The sequence below is a fragment of the Aquarana catesbeiana genome, linkage group LG03, assembly GCF_042186555.1.
Source record: "Aquarana catesbeiana isolate 2022-GZ linkage group LG03, ASM4218655v1, whole genome shotgun sequence".
NCBI classification, from domain to species: Eukaryota; Metazoa; Chordata; class Amphibia; order Anura; family Ranidae; genus Aquarana; species Aquarana catesbeiana.
This window is the reverse complement of record NC_133326.1, coordinates 475,587,638-475,604,728: the sequence shown is the minus strand read 5'-3', so window position 1 is coordinate 475,604,728 and position 17,091 is coordinate 475,587,638. Positions and strand designations below refer to the sequence as shown.

Here is a 17,091-nt window from a genome sequence, read left to right as displayed (position 1 = left end):
TCAATACATATGATGTGATACTTTCCGTATGGACCACATGTGTTAACATTCATTTTGTTGTAAACATTGCAGTATTGTGGATGTGACACGGATGTTAAAGGCTTAATAGTTTTGCTACTACTGCACTGAGTGAATGTAATAAAGTATGTTCAGACACATTTTTCTGCAGAGACCTCTGCATGTTCCAATAATCATAAAATTGCTGCGGTGCATCTCACGCATACATAGCTCTCTGCAGCAATACTTTGCCGTATTCTGCAGGGAGAGAATGATATACTGTCTACCTGTCAGTTTGTTATTGCATTATTCAGTAAGGGCACAGGCTGCTTAAAGCCTGCTTTGACCTATGGATTGAATTCCTGATGGATATTCAAGTTACTGTGAACAAATCCAAGCTTCCAGAATCTCTAACCGTCTGCTTTGCTAAAAATCCTGATTCTTCCTCTGCAGTGGCAGTGCAGTACAAGGAAAGTTTGACTATACTGCAATGCACACATCTCTCACTGCAACCTGCCTGAAATGCACACTTGCACCTATATTCCCAGGCATGTTTAATGGGCTTGATGATGAGGCTAGCTAGGGATCAGCTGAATCAGTAGCTGCTGCAGTCAGACAGATGGAGCTTAGGCAGGGAGAGAGAGGAGGATGCTCAGGAAGAAAGAGGAGGGAGTGGAAGTAATGGGCTGGGTGAGGAATCCAAGACACCTGTATGATGTTACCTTTTAAATAATACAGGACCTTGCAAGCTTAGGTAGAGGAAACCGGAGACAAGTCAGCAGAGCTTGTTGCAAAGCCTACCTGGTGGGGTGCACAGCTGGTGCCCTGTTCATTGCTTGGATCACTGACCTCTGAAAGAAACACACATATAGATACTGAGAACAACCCTGGAAACTGATTAAGAAGCAAGCAGCAATTAAAGATAATAATAAGAAAAGAAATAGACATGGAAAAACAGAGAATTTCCATCTGCAAAGCATAAGACAGAAAGGGAACTGTACCACTTGGCCAACATTTAAAAAAAAAAAAAAAAAAAGGATTGCACTCATGTGCAGTGACCTGAGAGCAAGGCAGAGTTAACTTGTCATTTGGGGATACAGTCATCTTGTGTTTTGGAACACGGAAAGGATGGTGCATATTCCAGACGATGCAGACTTTAACACTTTCCGGGAGCAATGTGAGGTTAACGATGGCTGGCAGTGCCAATACAACAAGGGGGGAGTGACGGTGTGGAGCCAGGAGCAAGACAGCATCAAGACTGTGAAGAAACTCAAGGTATGTTCATAGTCATTCCCTTCATTGTAATAGGGTACCCCTGCTTTAGTATCCCATATATGGTAACTCTGCTCCCCGATTCCTGTGTCGCTTTGCAAGAGAACTCCAAAAACTTTATTAGAAGTACTGTATGTAGAGTCTAAAACTGGGGAGTATTAAAAAAAAGAGACCCCCCCTTCATGTTACTTTATGGAGGGGTCTAAGAACAGAGACCCCATGTTACTTTATAGAGGGGTCTAAGAACAGAGACCCCTTTAAACATTGCACGTTAGTTTGCCTTCCTTTAGAAAATTGATCAGTCCACCCAATGTTTTGAATGTAATCTCTAGATTAAACCTTCAAGCTCAATTCGAATTTAATGCTAGCATCTAAAAACTACTCCACTACTACCATTAAAAATAAATGGCAAGCCTGGCTATGTCATCCTAGAGCTTCTTAATGCCTAAAAGACTGTATTATGATCAATCCTTTAAAGTGATGTCTAATATTGTTGAAAAAAAAAGGGGGGGGGGGGGGGATTGATCAGTAGTTCAAAATGATTGAAGATTTTTGTGAGCTTTAGTAAACCTTTTATATGCAATACAATTGAAGAATCATAGGTTGATCCGTGTGGCTTTACTATAAATTTATTTACTATAAATTGTATACATTTCTAGTAAAGCCACACTGATAAAGTTTTATACTTTCTGAAATAAAGAGGAAGACCCCTTCTGCACTGGGCTAATAATGAGCAGTGGAGACTACCCCCCCCCCCCCCCCCCCCAACCCCCAGGGCCTCATTTAAGCTGGTAATGACCTATGGGCATATAATTCACACTGTATGTTTACCTGCATTCTGGTGCATTCAGTTTAGTGAAAATATTGCATCCAGGGGCAGATTGGATCCTGTGAATGCTTCTAAACAAGTGTAAACTCCTGTAGACAGACACAAGTACATTTAAAATCAGGAGAACCTGATCTGAGACGCACCAAGGGCCATTTCACCCAGGAGGTGGCAGGATCGCCTCCTAATTGCCTGGTAGTGGCTGCTCTGTTTTTACGTCTGAAGATAATTTCTCCTGCATTTACAGCAATTAGACGCAGGAGGGAATGTAGCCATTTGACTTCAAACAATCTGTGTCTTTGTTGTATAAAAGCAGATTGGACATTGCTTGGACCTTTTCTGGTTTTATCCAACTCTTAAGCTCCATTTTAGAGCTGCTGAAAAGTGTTTTGCAATGGATTGCTTTTCAGAGGGCACTTTGACAGGCAGTGATGTGTTATCTCCTTCTCACTGCCTGTTTTAAACCCTTAAAACTCACACAACTGTGCTGCAACCCTGTGCTTGTGGTGTGGCCCTATTCCGTTGACTCAACGGGGGGATCATTTTTGACCCACCTTGGTGCATAGCACTGCCTTTGCAGTTTAAAGAGTAGCAGAGAGGGCAGTAAAACACAGCTACCCAGGTGTTGTTACCCCATCAAAGTATAAACCTAACCTTATTAAACAGCTGACTGACTCGCCGGTTTTGACCATTGTTGTTTTGTACATGTCGGACAATTTTTTCTTTTGCTAAAAGTAAAAATCCCTTTAAGGAAGTATTCCAAATTTACGTGGAGCAATATGATGGTTTTATTATCAAGGAGGATTTCTGATTATGTTTTGTAAGAGTGTTTTCTTGCTTTGAATGGGATGCTCCCATTTTTTTTTTTCCCCATACTCAAAAACACACCATTTGCTCTTTCTTTGTCTTGTACCTAAACTGTGTGTGTGTGTGTGTGTGTATATGTATGTGTGTGTGTGTGTGTGTGTATGTATATATATATATATATATATATATATATATATATATATATATATATATATATATATATATATATATATATATATATATATATATTGTGCTCCTGACAGTCAAAAGCGTATTAAGACATCTGAAACACAAGTTTTTACTCGCTACCAGAATGAAAATAAATATATAAAATATTCTCACAAGAGTGAGTACATCCCTCATATTTTATCATTTCTTCTTCTTTCTTTCTTCTTTCTTCTTTCTTCTTCTCCATGTGACAACACTGAAGAAATTACACTTTGCTACAATGTAAAGTAGTGAGTGTACAGCTTGTATAACAGTGTAAATTTGCTGTCCCCTCAAAATAACTCAACACACAGCCATTAATGTCTAAACTGCAGGCAAAAGTGAGTACACCCCTAAGTGAAAATGTCCAAATTGGGCCCAAAGTGTTAATATTTTGTGTGGCCACCATTATTTTCCAGCACTGCCTTAACCCTCTTGCGCATGGAGTTCACCAGAGCTTCACAGGTTGCCACTGGAGTCCTCTTCCACTCCTCCATGACAACATCTTGAAGCTGGTAGATGTTAGAGACCTTGCGCTCCTCCACCTTCTGTTTGAGGATGCCCCACAGATGCTCAATAGGGTTTAGGTCTGCTTGGCCAGTCCATCAACTTTAGCAAGGCAGTGGTCATCCTGGAGGTGTGTTTGGGGTCGTTAGGTTGGCATACTGCCCTGCGGCCCAGTCGTCAAAGGGAGGGGATCATGCTCGGCTTCAGTATGTCACAGTACATGTTGGCATTCATGGTTCCCTCAATGAACTGTAGCTCCCCAGTGTCGGGAGCACTCATGCAGTGCCAGACCATAACACTCCCACCACCATGATGCATAAAGGTAATGGTGAAAAAAGCTCTCGCCTACCAAAACTAAGGCAGATACCACAAAAAATTATTTTGACATTAATAAGTGATAAAGCATAAAAAAGTGAGTCTATGACAAGTATGAAAATCAATCGAAAAAACAAAAAAAAAAAAAACAGTCCCAAAAAAAGTCCCATTCCAATAAAAACGGTGAAAAAAGAAAAGATCAATAAAAAGTCCATGTGAAGTGTGAAGATAATAATCCAAAGGAAGGCAAGTGAAACCAGATCCTATATCCAAGATGATAGCACACCCAAGTGAGTATAAATGCTCCTTACCGACTACCGTAGGTAGTCTCACCAGGCACAGAGAATAGTAAGGTCTCCCAGGAATGTATAACAGCATCTATAGTTGCAGCTGTAATTGTGGCACTCGAAAGACAAAAGTAGAAATTGCTCCCATAGTGTAATCGTTCATAAAATATAATTTATTAAGCAAAATAGATTGCACTTACAAGAAATTTCATCCAAGGTAAGCGTAATGACAAATGTGGATCAAAAATTGGAGATCACGGCATCTCCACAGGCTTCCTACTACTAGCTTACTTCCCATCAGTCTCAAAAGGGAAAACGTAATGACGTCAGCTTCACAGGCTCCACCCTACGTGTTTCGTCATAATAGGACGTCGCCTGGGGATTGGTCAATCCCCAGACGACGTCTAGCTATGCTAGCTATTTAACCTCAATGCCACCGAGTGCTGTCATTCTTTGTCATCATGGCGCATTATTGTGACATACTCATTCAGTGCCACTAAGTGAATATCAGTCATTATTATCCATCACAGTCATAGATGCATAGGTGCACTGGCTATGATCATGCTTGTTCACTCTTCTCCATGGTCTAGCATTAGTAAATTCAGCCCATCGTAATGTCTCCGTACTAGATGAAAGAAATTTGTGATAATGCAGGTTGCCATTACTGATCTCCTTCTGCAAATGCTAGTTTTCTGGCTGCAGTGGCTGGTTGAGTCACTGACCTGGAACAAGCCTACAGCAAGTAAACTTGGAATGTTTGTTTCATTGCAGTAACTTGCTAGAAGGCACTGGGTCAACATGACTGCTAGCTTAGACAAGTAGCTTTTTTTAGAAAGGCCGTTGGAAATGACAGTTTTCATATTGCATAGTAAAGCTTCCATTTCATGGATTTTGCTGCATGAAAAAGCAGAAATTGCTTTCTTTCCTATGTGGCTGCACCACATTTACTTTAGGTATTGCATTTTACTGTGTTCGGAAAGGAAAAAGCCTAGTCACACCTACAAGCAGAGGTGGCTCTAGGTTTTGTGAGGCCTTAGGCAAAACTTAGACATGAGGCCCCACTCATGCCCGTAATGAAGAAAAAAATTAAGCGATACAAATTAACTGTATAAACTGCATAAATTAAGAACCTTAAAGTGCTGGTGTGAGTTTCCTCTATCTCAACGCGTCAGTGTACCTTCTCAGCACTGGCATCCATGTGCTCTCAGTGCTGGTGTTGGGCACTCTATCTCGGTGCAGTGTGTCTTGGAGCTGGTGTCATTGTTCTCTGTCTCCATGTCATCTATCTCCTTGCTAGTGTCAGTGACCTCTATCTCAACGCTGGTGTCAGTGCTGGCATGCTCTCTGTGCTGGTGTCAGTGTTCTCTATCTCGGTGCTGGTGTCATGACACTCTTTCTCAGTGCACGGAGATGAAGGGCTCCCTGTCCCCAGGGGAGATGAAGGGCTCCCTGTCCCCAGGGGAGATGAAGGGCTCCCTGTCCCCAGGGGAGATGAAGGGCTCCCTGTCCCCAGGGGAGATGAAGGGCTCCCTGTCCCCAGGGGAGATGAAGGGCTCCCTGTCCCCAGGGGAGATGAAGGGCTCCCTGTCCCCAGGGGAGATGAAGGGCTCCCTGTCCCCAGGGGAGATGAAGGGCTCCCTGTCCCCAGGGGAGATGAAGGGCTCCCTGTCCCCAGGGGAGATGAAGGGCTCCCTGTCTTCAGGGGAGATGGGGTTCCCTGTCTTCAAGTGAGATGGGGTTCCCTGTCTTCAAGTGAGATGGGGTTCCCTGTCCACAGGGGTCCCTGTTGGCATTGCCTGGGGAGATATTAGGGGCCCTGTGCCCAGGGGAGATGAAGGGCTCCCTGTGCCCAGGGGAGATGAAGGGCTCCCTGTGCCCAGGGGAGATGAAGGGCTCCCTGTGCCCAGGGGAGATGAAGGGCTCCCTGTGCCCAGGGGAGATGAAGGGCTCCCTGTCTTCAAGTGAGATGGGGTTCCCTGTCCACAGGGGTCCCTGTTGGCATTGCCTGGGGAGATATTAGGGGCCCTGTGCCCAGGGGAGATGATGGGGACCTTGTCTCCAAGTGAGAAGGGGGTCCCTGTCCCCATATGAGAAGGTGTCCCTTCTCAAGGAAAGATGGGGGCCCTGTCCCCATGGAAGAAGGGGCCCCTGCCCCCAAGGGAGATGATGGGGGGGGGGCCCTGCCCCCAAGGGAGATGATGGGGGGGGGGGGGGGGGCCCTGCCCCCAAGGGAGATGATGGGGGGGGGGGGCCCTGCCCCCAAGGGAGATGATGGGGGGGGGGCCTGCCCCCAAGGGAGATGATGGGGGGGGGCCCTGCCCCCAAGGGAGATGATGGGGGGGGGCCCTGCCCCCAAGGGAGATGATGGGGGGGGGGGCCCTGCCCCCAAGGGAGATGATGGGATGGGGGGGGCCCTGCCCCCAAGGGAGATGATGGGATGGGGGGGGCCCTGCCCCCAAGGGAGATGATGGGATGGGGGGGGGCCCTGCCCCCAAGGGAGATGATGGGATGGGGGGGGGCCCTGCCCCCAAGGGAGATGATATGGGGGGGAGCCCTGCCCCCAAGGGAGATGATATGGGGGGGGAGCCCTGCCCCCAAGGGAGATGATATGGGGGGGGAGCCCTGCCCCCAAGGGAGATGATATGGGGGGGGAGCCCTGCCCCCAAGGGAGATGATATGGGGGGGGAGCCCTGCCCCCAAGGGAGATGATATGGGGGGGGAGCCCTGCCCCCAAGGGAGATGATATGGGGGGGGAGCCCTGCCCCCAAGGGAGATGATATGGGGGGGGAGCCCTGCCCCCAAGGGAGATGATGGGGGGGGCCCTGCCCCCAAGGGGCCCCTGTCCCAGAGAGTTCCCGTCCCCAAGTGAGAAGGGGTTCCCATCCCCAGAGAAGATGGTGGGGGCCCTGTCCCCAGAGAATAAGGGATCCCAGTTGCCAGGGGAGATGATGGGGGGGCCCTGTCCTCAAAGATGGGGTCCCTGTCCCCAGGGGAGATGATGGGGGGGGGGGTCCTGTCCCCAGGGGAGATGATGGGGGGGGGTCCTGTCCCCAGGGGAGATGATGGGGGGGGTTCTGTCCCCAGGGGAGATGATGGGGGGGGGCACGGGCAGGGGAGGAGGGGTGGGGTATGGGATGGTGTGAGGGGATATGGGATCAGCTCACTTACCATATCCAAGCTGCAGGGCACTCATCTATGGTTGCCTGGCTGGGCTCCCTCCAGCAGCAGCACAGACAGGGTGATCTGCTTATCTCCAAGGCAAGAGAGATCTGTGTATGACGGGGGGAGGAGGTGGGGGCTGGCAGACAAGCCTGCAGTGTCCTCCGGTGTTTTGTCGAATACTGTCCCCCATCGGATAGTGTCCGCCCTGTACTGCGCAGGCGCAGTACGGAGGACAAACGAGACGGCGAAAGTTTCCGAAGTTCAACAGCTGATCGTCAGCTCTACACGGCGCCTGCAGCGAGGCCGTGCCCGAAGCGTGGCGAGCGCAGCGAGGCCGTGCCCGAAGCGTGGCGAGCGCAGCGAGGCCGTGCCCGAAGCGTGGCGAGCGCAGCGAGGCCGTGCCCGAAGCGTGGCGAGCGCAGCGAGGCCGTGCCCGAAGCGTGGCGAGCGCAGCGAGGCCGCGAGGGTCCCTGTTACAAAGCGTTCACTATTAAGTGCCCAAGCGCCGTGTACAGCTGACGGTCAGCTGGTCAACTTCGGAGACTTTCGGTGTCTCCTTGTCCTCCATACTGCGCAAGCGCTGCACCTGCGCAGTACGGGGCGGACATTATCCGATAGGGGGACACTTCTCACCAGAACACCGGCTCTCATAGGGCTGCTGCACATGTGTGCTTAAACTTCCTTAGCGCGGGGGAAGTGTGCAGAGCATCTCCGGAGCACTGCAGAAAGGAATGGATGTAGCCGACTAGGGGGGGGGGGGGGGCAAATTAGGAGCTCGCGGGGCCCCTATGAGTTGCGAGGTCTTAGGCAGCCTCCTATTTTGCCAAATTAGAGAGCCGCCTCTGCCTACAAGTGTTCTTTTCTTTCCATTACCTGCCTGTAATGCACTTCTTGGCCTAGGGTGACAACTTTTACCAACCATACTGTGTCTATAGAGGAACAGCATTGTCACCCTAGTGCGCAAAGCGGTTGGTTTATCAAAGCTGGGAAATGCAAAATCTGGTGCAGCTGTGCATAGAAATCGATCAGCTTGCAGGTTTTTTTGTCAAAGCTTAATTGAACAAGCTGAAGTTAGGCTGGCCATATATTCTACAATTTTCTTATTCAATTTTCCTTTAGATTTACCAAAACCATATAATATATGAGGTCAAACCTAAACACTTTCAATGTGTATGCAATCAGGCAGGCCCCTTACACTACATAGTTGAAGTTAAATCTAAAGAAAATTGAATAAGAAAATTGTATAGTGTATGGTCAGCCGTAGAAGCTGATTTTTGGATAGATCAACAGGTTTTGTTTTGTTTATTTAGCAGACCAAAAGTTAACAAGCAGTACTAAACCCCAAAACAAACTTGTATATAATGTAACTTATCAGTGTGGCTGCATAAGGTTGTGTGTTTTGTATTTTTTGGGGGGGGGGTCTTTTTTTTTTTTTTTTTTTTTTTTTTTTATTTCACCGAGTGATCCTGCCAGTAACACACTTTCTGTAGCAGGGTGTCTCCCATCTGGATGGAAGGACAACAGGCCTTTGGACAGCACCACCGACAACTGGGGAGAGGTGTAGTGTAAGGCAGGCCATACAGTATTACATTTTCTTTCCTTCAACCATGGGTTGAAGAAAAGAAAATTGCTTGATTCCCCTCTCAACATGTTCATAAGGTCAACTGTTAGTTGGCTTTAATTTGTTAATAAAGTCCATCTAAATCTGCTAGTACGTCTAAAGCCAGCCATAGACTGATCAAAGTGTGATCACTTCAGCAGGAACCTGCTGAATTTCGATGTACAGTGGGGACGGAAAGTATTCAGACCCCCTTAAATTTTTCACTCTTTGTTATATTGCAGCCATTTGCTAAAATCATTTAAGTTCATTTTTTTCCTCATTAATGTACACACAGCACCCCATATTGACAGAAAAACACAGAATTGTTGACATTTGTGCAGATTTATTAAAAAAGAAAAACTGAAATATCACATGGTTCTAAGTATTCAGACCCTTTGCTCAGTATTTAGTAGAAGCACCCTTTTGATCTAATACAGCCATGAGTCTTTTTGGGAAAGATGCAACAAGTTTTTCACACCTGGATTTGGGGATCCTCTGCCATTCCTCCTTGCAGATCCTCTCCAGTTCTGTCAGGTTGGATGGTAAATGTTTGTGGACAGCCATTTTTAGGTCTCTCCAGAGATGCTCAATTGGGTTTAAGTCAGGGCTCTGGCTGGGCCATTCAAGAACAGTCAGGGAGTTGTTGTGAAGCCACTCCTTTGTTATTTTAGCTGTGTGCTTAGGGTCATTGTCTTGTTGGAAGGTAAGCCTTCGGCCCAGTCTGAGGTCCTGAGCACTCTGGAGAAGGTTTTCATCCAGGATATCCCTGTACTTGGCCGTATTCATAAAGCCCCGACTGGTGGAGGGCTGCACTGATGGTTGACTTTTTACAACTTTCTCCCATCTCCTGGCTGCATCTCTGGAGCTCAGCCACAGTGATCTTTGGGTTCTTCTTTACCTCTCTCACCAAGGCTCTTCTCCCCCGATAGCTCAGTTTGGCCGGACGGCCAGCTCTAGGAAGGATTCTGGTTGTCCCAAACGTCTTCCATTTAAGGATTATCCCTTTCATGACTAAGCCTATTTTTGAAATTTGGTGTTTACAAGTTAAAATCCGTATTTTTTGCTAGAAAATTACTTAGAACCCCCAAACATTATATATATTTTTTTAGCAGAGAATCTAGAGAATCAAATGGCGATTGTTACAATATTTTTTATCACACGGTATTTGTGCAGCGGTGTTTTAAACACAAATTTTTGGAAAAGTGACACTTTCATGAATTTTAAAAAATCCAAACAGTAAAGTTACCCCAATTTTTTTGTATAATGTGAAAGATGATGTTACACCGAGTAAATAGATACCAAACATGTCACCCTTTATAATTGCACGCACTCGTGGAATGGCGACGAACTACGGTACCTTTGAATTTCCATAGGCGACGCTTTAAAAATTTTTTATGGTTACCAAGTTTGAGCTACAGAGGAGGTCTAGGGCTAGAATTATTGCTCTCGCTCTGACGATCGCGGTGATACCTCACATGTGTGGTTTGAACACCGTTTACATATGCGGGCGCGACTTCCGTATGCGTTTTCTTCGCTGCGCGAGCTCGCGGGGACAGGGGCACTTTAAAAATTTTTTTTTTTTTATTTTATTTATTTTTGTACTTTATAAATTGTGTTTTAAAATTTTTTTTTTTTTTTTTTTTTTTTTTTTTTTTACTTTTATTGCTGTCACAAGCAATGTAAACATCCCTTGTGACAGTAATATGTGGTGACAGGTACTCTTTATGGAGGGATGGGGGGTCTAAAAGACCCCCCATCCCTCCTTTACACTTCAAAGTATTCAGATCGCCGAAAACGGCGATTCTGAATACTGTGTACTTTTTTAAATTCTGCGCCATTGGCAGCCGAGTAAACGGGAAGTGACGTCATGACGTTGCTTCCGCGTTTACAACAAGAAGGCTGGAACGAAGCCGCTCGCAGCTTCGTTCCAGTCCGCCCCCAGCCGCCGAAGGCAGCTGAACGGACACCGGGCCTCCCGATCGCACGGGAGGCCCGGGTAACAGCGGCGGGAGGCGGCGGGAGGGGGGGATGTCCCCTCCCGCTCCTCCGGTATAACAACCGAGCGGCTTTTAGCCGCATCATTTGTTATACACGGGTAGCCGATCGCCCGCTGTAAACAACAGTACCGGGATGATGCCTGCAGCTGCGGGCATCATCCCGGTATAACCCCGGAAAGCCGAGTACGCATATCTGCGTACGGTCGGCGGGAAGGGGTTAAGGAGGCTACTGTGCTCTTAGGAACCTTAGGTGCAGCAGAAATTTTTTTGAAACCTTGGCCAGATCTGTGCCTTACCACAATTCTGTCTCTGAGCTCTTCAGGCCGTTCCTTTGACCTCATGATTCTCATTTGCTCTGACATGCACTGTGAGCTGTAAGGTCTTATATAGACAGGTATTTGGCTTTCCTAATCAAGTCCAATCAGTATAATCAAACACAGCTGGACTCAAATGAAGGTGTAGAACCATCTCAAGGATGATCAGAAGAAATGGACAGCACCTGAGTTAAATATATGAGTGTCACAGCAAAGGGTCTGAATACTTAGGACCATGTGATATTTCAGTTTTTCTTTTTTAATAAATCTGCAAAAATGTCAACAATTCTGTGTTTTTCTGTCAATATGGGGTGCTGTGTGTACATTCATAAGGAAAAAAATGAACTTAAATGATTTTAGCAAATGGCTGCAATATAACAAAGAGTGAAAAATTTAAGGGGGTCTGAATACTTTCCGTCCCCACTGTATGTATGGGCAAGCTGGTTGTACTGAAGTTGATCTGTCAGGTTTTTCTTTTCCGTTGTTGATCATTGCTGGCAGCTATAACCACAAGCAGTGATCATTGTATTCTGACAGCTGGGAAACCTCCCACTGTCAGAATACAATAGCGCAGTGGGAGGGATTCCCCTATTCACACTGACTGTGGTTACATGCTACACCTGTATGATGCACAGCCATGTCATTTGTTCACAGTGATCTGTGAATGAATAAACTACAAGTCCCATCTTCAACTGCGGCAGATGGCCTTGTAGTTTCAATGGGCTAGGCGAGTGCTGATCAGTGTGCTCGTAGTCCATTCATACTTTCTCCAGCTTTCATATCAGCAGAAAGCTAGGGAAAGAGTCTGCACGAGCCTGACATTGCACCCATGATCCACTGATCACTGGTGCAATACTTTGCAGGCTCCTGTGGAAATAAATAATAAAAGCGCATATATTTTTTTTTTTTTGTGTGTGTGTGTTAAAGATGATCTTGGCCTTCTTGTTCTGGGCCAGAGTCCAGACCCCGGTTGGGATAAATACACAATTACTGTTCAGGATCCTGGATCTGTTTAATTAAGCTTAACATGTTTTTTTTTCACATTTTGGAATATTTTGTAGATTTCAGACATTTAAAATGTATGTCCAGCAGCGCTGCTGTAATTGACTACAGTGATCCTAGACCATATGATAACCTACCTTTTTGAACAAACTGAAGACTTTAAGGCCACTTTTCACACAGGCGCCTCCAGTAAGCGGAATCCATTTCCTCAGCGGGAGATCTCTCCGCTGATCCTCGCTGAGCAAGTGGATAACAGGTTTGTTTTGCACCACAATGCAGAGAGGACACAGACACTGTACTGCTCTCCTCTAAGGGGAAAACTGATGGAAACAGACTTCCTGTCCCTTTCCATCTGATCCGCTGGACGGATGGGAAATAAGACCACCATCTGTCTGTTTTTGATGGATCGGATGGCAGCCGAAGCGTCCGCTGACATCCACCGCACCAAGGAAGAGACTGGCGGGTCCGATCAGGTCCGCCTGAAAATCTGACAGGCTGACCTGATCTGACAGCACATGTGAAAGAATGGGTCTTAACCAGAATATTTTTTTTGCCTCAAAGGTATCTGTGAGAAAAGACTAAGGCTGGGTTCACACTACTGCGAATTTCCCCACATTCAATTCGCATAGCATGTGACCGGAGTCCTGTGTGTCTTTTGGTCTATTTCAGGTCCGAATTCAGCCCAAAATTTGGGCTGAAATCTGACCTGAAACAGTGAAGGAGGACGCACCAGATTCCTGCTGTGAGCCTCTGCGTTCTCCAGTGTGAACCCAGCCTAATACAAGGGCACATTAAAATGCTCCTGCCATATCCCTGATGCCCAAAGAGAAACTTGACGCACGCCTATCAACAAATGGTTCGACTCACCATTTTCAAACTAAATGGTCAACCTTCATCACCACAGAACTACCTGATGCAGACTATCCTGGTTACCCTTCCACTTCTACTACAACCATTGGCCCCCCTCTTTTTGCAGACCATCACTCCTCTTGATTCCTTACCAGGGCTCAATCTGCAATCAAGCTGATCTATGGGTGCACCCATAGTCCTCCTGTGTCAGTTATATAACAAACATCCGTAGGTGTTGCCATTTGTTCACCCTTACCCTCCTTTCCCCCTGGTACGACCTACACAGGACCAGGGTTCCCCTTCCCTATGCATCTCCTTATTCTCTTTCTTGTCTTTTTTTGTTTTTGTTTTTTTTTTTATGTATAACAATAGCTTTTAACCATTTTTATTTGACACCCTAAAACAGATTTTGAGTATTTATATTCTGACTCTTAAAAATGAAACCACATATGACTACAATGAGCCAGGCTCCAATTTGATGGAGTTTCAAGAAGCAGAATGAATTTGGTTATTTTCTATCGAGAACAAAAATGATTTTGAGTCCATAACATCATGAAAGAGAAATCACTGTGTCCCTTTCTGAACAATCTGAGCAAAGCAATTGGTGATGGAAAGGGTAGTGTCAATAAATTGGTCCACACAGTTCACTAAGCAACTCTCTGTTCTTGAGTCCAGCTTGTTGCTAGGTCTGCCCATACATTTATCCAAGCAGACATCCATAAAAGTGTGCACCTGAGCCGTAAACTGAGCCTTCTGCTGCTCCACCGCCAGCCTCCTCTGCAGGTCTGCCTTATCCGAGGCGCTGGCGTCCAGACCGGACAGGTCAATATCAGAATCAAAGTCTGCAATGTCTACCAGCACGACCTTCAGCTGCTGCACACCCGGCACAAACACAGCTTCGCCCCTCTCTGTCTTCTTTGTTACGCTATAATTCTATTGAACCCTTACTGTCAGTGGTCCATTCATAGTCTCCATCCCAGGTTTCTCTTTCATTTGATGCCTTTGAACTACTGCCCCTGAACTTGGGTCGTTTGTCTCCAGTGACTTCCCTCACCTGCTTCTCCCCTTCCATCTCCTGATTACAGAGCTGAGAAGGGGCAATACCAGGTGGGAAGGAGAGATTTACCTCCACGTTTTATAAGATTCATTCGCATCCTAGCCGTGAATCTCACCCTTAGACCCCTTTCACACTGGGGCGGTTTGCAGGCGTTATTGCGCTAAAAATAGGACCTGCAAACCGACCCAAAACAGCCGCTGCTGTTTGTTCAGTGTGAAAGCCCCCTACCGCCCCAGTGTGAAAAGCAGCCTTACTTGGTTTAATGTTTCCTGTAACCTGACTTGTATCGCCTGTGTGCGAAATATTGATGTATGTTATAAAGCTTTTGCCCGAATGTTTATCTCTGCTTCCTGGAACTTGGTTCCCTTTTTTTGTTTTTGAAAAATCCAATGAAGTATTTTGAAAAAAAATAAATTAAAAAATGCTGCTCTCTTTGCTGGATCTTGTTTCCGGGTGCAGGCAGGAAAATCCAGCTTTTGATGAGGAATTATGTGCATTTACAGGCGTATGGGCTTTAAAAGTGTATGCGTAAAAACTCATTCTGTTGTCAGAATAAATGTAATTTTCTAGCCAACTGGAAATAATTTTATGTGCATATGCATGTGCGTTTATGATGCCAGAAACCCCTCTCTGAATGCAGGTTTGGGACTTTTTTTGTTTTTTTATTTAATGACTCTGAAAGCTGCTCCTAAAGGCATAAAATGAAAAATGTCTCTAAAAGCAGGGATCATTTACATATGCAGTAGCCCTCTGAAAAACAATCTGAGGGCACTGGACAGGAGTTGAGGAGGCACACTGTCACCGCCTCACTGTGTTTTAACTCCTAAAAGCCCACACCACTTTATTGCAACCACGTTCATTGGTTGTGGGGTGGTTGCAGCACAGCCCTATTAATTCGCGATGTACAACATAGAGGATTATTTTTTTACACGCCACAATGTGTGCTGATATCCCAGCATAGCTTCCTTTGCACATTACCGGTAGGTGGCACCCGTTTTTACTACACCCCAACTCAACGCTGTATCCTGGCTTAGGCTGACAAGGCCCAGGCCTAGGGCAGCACTTTGCAGGGGGGCAGCACAGAAAGAGTCCCCGATGCCTTGCGCTACACTTACATAGTTACATAGTTAGTAAGGTTGAATAAAGACACCAGTCCATCCTGTTCAACCTGAGTGAGTGTAGGTGCGTGTCTACAATTGTCCCTATTAATTTAAGGTACCCATATAGCGTCAATTTACGCAGCACTCCACACATACATCGCACACTCACATCGGTCCCTATCCTCAAGAAGACCACAATCCAAGGTCCCCAACTCACATTCATATACTAGGGCCAATTTTGGACAGGAGCCAATTAACCTACCAGCATGTCTTTGGAGTGTGGGAGGAAACCGGAGTACCCGCAGGAAAACCACGCAGGAACAGGGAGAACATGCAAACTCCAGGCAGGTAGCGTCGTTGGTGTAGTGCCGGTCTTATGGGGCGGACTGGGCTGAGAGGCAAATTAGTCTAGCGCCCCCATAAAGCAGCCACACTGCATCTGGTATGTGGCCGGCATTCTGCAACTGGGGGGGGGGCGCGCTCGCGCCAATTCTAATTTTGACTGTCCTATCATCCTGGACCACAAACCTTCCTCACTGTAGTCTGTTTTCTGCTGCACCATTGGCATGGTTATATCTTCTTAGTCCTCTCCATAAAATTATCAGAAATTTGTGCTTAAAGTAGAACTATAGGCAACACTCTTCTTTTTTTTTTTTTTTTTTTTTTTATTTTGGATAGAGTAAGGGAGGGTTATAGTCCCTGTCAGTTTTTTTTTTTTTTTTTTTTTTACCATCCCTGTCCCATTGCAGAGATTTCCCTTCACTTCCTGGCCCATAGCCAAACAGGAAGTGAGAGCAAATCTATGCAAATTAAAGGGAATCCATTGCCCCCAGGCCCTCAGAACTAGTGTCCCCACTCAAAAATTTCAGGGCAGGTCTTAAACAGCAAGGGGTGTGGCCTTGACAGGAAGGGGTGGGTCATATTTAAATTAGGGGGTACACGAGTTTAGTCAGGCCTAGGGCAGCACAAAACCTAAATGCACCACTGCCCCAACTGCAAGTGTAAACTAGGCCATATGGTGCTGTACGTATGGTCAAGAGCAGTACTTGTTATCTAAAGCCCAGCTTCTTAACTAGCAGTGATGAAGTGAGGCCTGGAACGGTGGAGAGAAAAGGAATGACAGTGTGTCTAGTGAGACACAAAAGGTTAATAGGAAGTGAGCAGGGGGAGTTATTAGAGGGGAGGAGGCAGCAGGGAAAAGTGGGGAGAGTGGCTGTATTTAAGCAAGGGGCGGGGCCAGGCTCGAGGCAGAGTGCGGAGGACGAGAAGGGAGAAGGCAGTTATATATATTGTTGGTGTTTTTGTTGTGTATGTGTTTTCTTTCAGGAGCGTTGAAGATGGTCATCATGACAGCTTGGGGTTGGCTGTGTTTCTGTTGGTCTTTGACGGTGGCAGTAAACAGATGTGATGAAAATGGGTGGGGGGGGCTCATCGGTAGTATGTGCCCCTCTGGTGTATTCCAGCAGAAAGGTTGATGGAATACGGTAATGGTTGCACTGCAGAAAGGGGGTTGTCTCCGAGTGGTTATACCAGTGTTTCTCAACTCTAGTCCTCAAGGCGCACCAACAGGTCATGTTTTCAGGATTTCCACTATTTTGCACAGGTGATTTGATCAGTTTTCACTGCCTTAGTAATTACCACAGCAGTTTCATCTGAGGGAAATCCTGAAAACATGACCTGTTGGTGTGCCTTGAGGACTGGAGTTGAGAAACACTGGGTTATACAGCTGGAAGCCTGTCATGTTGGAAAAGGTCCCGCAGTGTATTGGTGGTATATGTGGGGCACCGTCATT

At 46.3% G+C, this 17,091-nt stretch overlaps 2 protein-coding genes across 2 annotated transcripts in view; one reads left to right on the top strand and one right to left on the bottom strand.

The window, feature by feature from the left end:
* The first annotated feature begins 214 nt into the window (after positions 1–214).
* The window catches only part of LOC141132504 (START domain-containing protein 10-like), a 155,973-nt gene continuing 139,096 nt past the window's right edge, over positions 215–17,091 (top strand). Inside the window, exon 1 of the mRNA XM_073621035.1 lies at positions 215–1,272. Within this exon, the coding sequence (XP_073477136.1) occupies positions 1,126–1,272 (147 nt within the window). The 5' untranslated portion in view covers positions 215–1,125. The remainder of the gene's footprint in view (positions 1,273–17,091) is intronic.
* Positions 13,149–17,091, bottom strand: part of LOC141131155 (uncharacterized) — a 68,128-nt gene continuing 64,185 nt past the window's right edge. Inside the window, exon 2 of the mRNA XM_073618201.1 lies at positions 13,149–14,075. Coding sequence (XP_073474302.1) covers positions 13,707–14,075 — 369 coding nt within the window. The 3' untranslated portion in view covers positions 13,149–13,706. The remainder of the gene's footprint in view (positions 14,076–17,091) is intronic.